The sequence below is a fragment of the Sturnira hondurensis genome, unplaced genomic scaffold, assembly GCF_014824575.4.
Source record: "Sturnira hondurensis isolate 20B ecotype Veracruz unplaced genomic scaffold, ASM1482457v3 Scaffold0007378, whole genome shotgun sequence".
Taxonomy (NCBI): Eukaryota; Metazoa; Chordata; class Mammalia; order Chiroptera; family Phyllostomidae; genus Sturnira; species Sturnira hondurensis.
Window position 1 is genome coordinate 293270 of NW_028080009.1, and position 1648 is coordinate 294917.

The 1648-nt window shown below is 40.9% G+C and overlaps 1 protein-coding gene across 1 annotated transcript; it reads left to right on the plus strand.

The window, feature by feature from the left end:
- Positions 1 to 289: 289 nt before the first annotated feature.
- On the plus strand, positions 290 to 1234 carry LOC118990847 (olfactory receptor 52E8-like). The gene has a single exon (XM_037051636.1). The coding sequence runs from the start codon at positions 290 to 292 to the stop codon at positions 1232 to 1234; it is 945 nt and encodes a 314-aa protein (XP_036907531.1).
- The last annotated feature ends 414 nt before the right edge of the window (positions 1235 to 1648 follow it).

Below are 1648 nucleotides of genomic sequence, written 5' to 3' on the forward strand. Positions count from 1 at the left end.
TCCACATATAAGTAAAATCATATAGAACTTGTCTTTCTCTGACTGGCTTATTTCACTTTGCATAATACTCTCCAGGTCCATCCATATTAACACAAAAAAGAAGATTTCCTTCCTTTTTACAGCCATGTGGTATTCCATTGTGTAACTGTACCATAGTCTTTTTATTAACTTTTATTAATTTACTATGGTGACATTTTATTTTTAATTTTTGTAGATCTAACAGTGGATAAATTGTCCTGTGGGAACCAGCAATCCTTTAATAAGGACATTTCAATCAGCCTGCGGAAGAATGTCTTCTCCCAATATCACTGAGTACCACCCTTCTTCATTCCTGTTGCTGGGGATTCCAGGGTTGGAAACTGCACAAATCTGGCTTGGCTTTCCCTTCTGTGTAGTGTATCTGGTTGCTCTTGTTGGAAATATCATTATTCTCTTTGTTATCTGGACTGATCATAGCCTTCACCAACCCATGTTCTACTTTTTAGCCATGCTCTCAGTAATTGACCTGAGTCTCTCTACTGTGACCATCCCTAAGATGCTGGGTATCTTTTGGTTCAGGCTTCAGGAGCTGTGCTTTGGGTGCTGTGTTGCTCAAGTCTTTTTTATCCACTTTTTTACAGTCATGGAGAGCATTGTGCTTCTTGCCATGGGTTTTGATCGCTATGTGGCTATTTGTAACCCACTCAGATACAGCATGATCCTCACCAATAGAGTCATTGGTGTGATTGCTCTGGTGGTAGTTCTAAGAAGTTTATGCATGATTGCTCCCATTGTTTTCCTCCTTCTGAGACTGCCTTACTGTGGACATAGAATCATCCCTCATACCTATTGTGAGCACATGGGCGTGGCACGCTTAGCTTGTGCCAGTATTAGTGCCAATGTCTACTATGGTCTTGCGAATATTTCTATCTTGTTTCTGGATGTGCTTCTGATCATTACCTCCTATGCTAGGATTTTATACACTGTTTTCCACCTCCCTTCCCAGGATGCCCGCTTAAAGGCTTTAAATACTTGCAGCTCCCATATCTGTATCATCTTAGTGTTCTTTGGTCCAGCTCTCTTCTCCTTCCTCACTCATCGCTTTGGTCATAGCATTCCCCAGTACGTCCATATTCTTCTAGCTAATCTCTATGTGGTCGTCCCCCCTGCCCTCAACCCAGTCATTTATGGGATCAGGACCAAGCAGATCCAGAGGCGGGTACAGAGCCTTTTGTTTGAAAAAAATGAGAAGTAACTGATTGCAGTTATGGAAGCATAAAGTCTGAGCAGACTGAATTTGTAATAAATTAATACACTTGAACCTGTTTATTAATTTATTATTATTATAATTATTATAATTTATTATTATTATTAACTCCCCCATCTCTCTCCATAGAGGTTCTCAGAATGAGGGTCTGCTCTGGGCACCCCTTTTCTCCTAAGTCTCAGGTTTCAGATTTCAGTTGAAATGATCTACGCATATTTAAAAACTACTGTTTGCCTGTTTTGGTCTCTTGGGTGATAACTGGCCCAGATTTGGCCACTTTAGCAGTAGATGGTCAGGAGGAAAGGATTAAGAGAAATTACTTCCACAGCTATAAAGGCTGTTCATGCCTGAGCTAGAGCTACCTGGTCAGCCCAAGATAAAGCCTCAGCTTTCTGGCCATCT